This window comes from Penaeus monodon, chromosome 36 (genome assembly GCF_015228065.2).
Source record: "Penaeus monodon isolate SGIC_2016 chromosome 36, NSTDA_Pmon_1, whole genome shotgun sequence".
In the NCBI taxonomy this organism is placed as follows: Eukaryota; Metazoa; Arthropoda; class Malacostraca; order Decapoda; family Penaeidae; genus Penaeus; species Penaeus monodon.
Genome location: NC_051421.1, coordinates 13,715,587 through 13,718,566, shown reverse-complemented (window position 1 = coordinate 13,718,566; position 2,980 = coordinate 13,715,587). Strand labels below are relative to the sequence as shown.

General features: G+C 32.4%; 1 protein-coding gene across 1 annotated transcript in view; it reads right to left on the bottom strand.

Annotated features, from left to right (window-relative positions):
* The window catches only part of LOC119595749 (ATP-dependent DNA helicase PIF1-like), a 7,682-nt gene continuing 4,702 nt past the window's right edge, over positions 1–2,980 (bottom strand). The window contains exons 9-12 of the mRNA XM_037944883.1: positions 2,888–2,980; positions 2,381–2,575; positions 1,404–1,549; positions 1–614 (exon numbers count right to left, since the gene is read on the bottom strand). The exon at positions 2,888–2,980 is cut by the window's right edge and continues 47 nt beyond it. Coding sequence (XP_037800811.1) covers positions 399–614; positions 1,404–1,549; positions 2,381–2,575; positions 2,888–2,980 — 650 coding nt within the window. The 3' untranslated portion in view covers positions 1–398. The remainder of the gene's footprint in view (positions 615–1,403; positions 1,550–2,380; positions 2,576–2,887) is intronic.

Below are 2,980 nucleotides of genomic sequence, written 5' to 3'. Positions count from 1 at the left end.
ACAGTTTAGATTTTTTTCTTTAAATAAAATGCATAAATTAATACAATGTAAACAGTCATAATACAAAAGGAGCAATCATGGTAAACCATGATCAACTTCCTAGTTTATTGTTCCATTCTCCTGTTGACTGTTTCATCATTTCATCTCTGTTCACACAATACAGTTTCTTGTGTTTAAAATATATGCATTAATGCCATATATTTCTCTCAGATCTATCGCTTCCACACCATGCCCTAACCAGCATGCACAATTTTATAAAACAATATTTCAATCCACTTTGGGACTCATCAGATACTTAAACATGCACACGAAAGAAAGACAGTTCCATAAGAAAACCTGAGGCTGAATACCAGTAATATATTAATTATAATAAAATCCTTCGAAAAATAACATTGATCTTAAAGATATTGCATTATAGATTGCTGTTCCTCGTAACGGGCTCTTCTCAGACCCTGGTAGAATTTGAGAACATCAGGATGAGCTCGCACACATTCTGGTCCAAAGTCCAGCACACGGATGCTCGTCAAGTTTCTTGCACGTGACAGGGCAACATAGGCTTGACCCGCTTCAAATACCCTCGAGAGAGACATTTCTGCACAGTCTAGAGTCATTCCCTGGAAAGCAAGTTATAAACTCTTAATTCTTTGCCTCAAGTATCCTACATATTTTTCCAGATTCTCATTAACTCTCAATATCAGTGAAACATACCACAAGGCTACTTTTATTTTACTTATTATTATTATTATTATTTTAGCATTTACCCTGTTGACACTGAGATGGCATATATACATGCAATATACACTGTGGTTTTGTTTTATCAATTCTGTTTTGACAAAGATGGCTCTGGAAGAACAAATTCATCAAGGAGTCAATTACTAGGACTAAATGGTCTTGCCCATTTACCCCTTTCCTTGATTTTTTTTTTTTAAGATGTTTTTTATTTTCATTATCACTATTATTGGCAATAACATTATAATAATAATATTGATGAATATGATGATGATATATATGAAAATGATGAATATGATGATCATCATTACTAACAATAATATTGATATTGATAATAGTAAAATAATAATAATAATAATCAAGGAATGGGATAAATAGATAAGATGAGGTAGGTCCTTAGTAACCAGGTCCTTATGAAACCAGTTATTTGTGATAAAATTAATAAAATAAAACCAATGTGGACCATGAATGGGTCAGGTAATAGAGAGTTATTGCCCAAATTTGCCCAAAGAATGCCATGTAAATATTAGCACAAGATTCAATGTAATAGTCATACATCCTGCATTAATGAAGTAAAATACAAAATATATCTTGCAAAATCTGAAACTATTTATATGTCATAGACAATGCATAAAAATCAATAAAGGCACTGTGATCTCTACAAATATACTTACTTGCGACTTATGAATAGAGAAAGCCCACGCCAGCTTCAAAGGGAGTTGTCTTCTGTGTAGATATATACCACCAGAACCTTTGACTGTCCATTTCTCATGCTTGACTTCCGTCGTGACACCACATAAAAATCTTACAACAGGGTTCCCTGAAAAAAATACAAGACCAAAATTATGTGAGCTGTCCAAACTGTTCCACAATAATGTATACAGCACAAATAAAACATTTACAAAAAACAAAGTTGGTAGGTGGGGAAAAGAAAAGAAAAACATTCTTAAAGAGCATATTTCATGGTAAAAAGAATGGATCTCATAAACTGCAATGAGAAATAATAGGAAAAAATAAAAATGAAAAGACTAAGCAAGTAGAAAAAGCAAATACTGGAATTTGTACATATTGTGACATGAGAATTTGAACTGCAAACGAACCAACACTTACTCCACTCATCATGGATGGCAAAAATACATGCCATGCCCACTATATTTACAAAGAGATGGCTCCAAAGGTGTTTAGTCAGCAAGGAGTCACGTAATAATCCTTTCCTTATTTTATGTATTGTTATTAGTATTTCAATACCATGATAATCATAATATCAATAACAATAATAACAGTAATAATAATAGTATTGACACTAATGGTGGTTCAGGGTTTAAAGAAATAAATGTGCTAGACATAAGATCAATGTTCTTAGTATCAGAGACAGAAAGAAAGAAAGAAACTCCCACAGATTCACAGAAAGTGGAAATCATGCACAGTAACTAGGGCCTACTAATAGAAATGATTAATTTTCCATTTCATGTTTTCTAAAATACACTATTGCAATGTTGACTCAAAATATATGTAATATTAATCACTTCCAAAACTATTAATCACTAACATTAATAATAATCAATAATCATCATACCTCAATAGGAAAAGTATGATGACAATTCTAACAAAAACACTAGAAGTTAAAACAACCAGAGAATGAATGACTCACCTTCTTTACCCATCTTGAAGCCTGTAACAACTCCTCTTGCACCATTGACCAAGCCTTGGCCAACATCGAGATTCTTCATCAACATGACTTGAGCACCAACTTTGAGGGTTAACTTAGCTACAACAGGGGTTTGAGAATCAAGTAAAGATGACAGACCAGGATCACTATCAACGGCCTGGAAAACCTGAGTATCACCTGCAACATTTTAAAAACAAAATCATGAATGTAACAAGACAATCTACCACTTATTTTTACTTTCTTTAAAACATCAAAAGTAACATTTATATGAATAGTCATGATACTAACAATACTAAACAAGAAAATACCAATAAACCTTCCCAAGATTATTTTCATTTGACTACTGTCACAGCAACATCCACAAGACTTCTGTTAAGCATTCCTTCACATTTCATTCCTTGATTCAATTTCTTGTAATGACTACATATATAAATCAGGAAAAATACATACATTCAAATACATGTAAGCACAACTATACTTAATAAATACCTGTTAATTTTTTTAGATGTTCTTGATTAATGTGATTCACATCTTCGCGATGAGTACATAGCCTAGTAGCCTTAATACCATCCCTTTCTACAG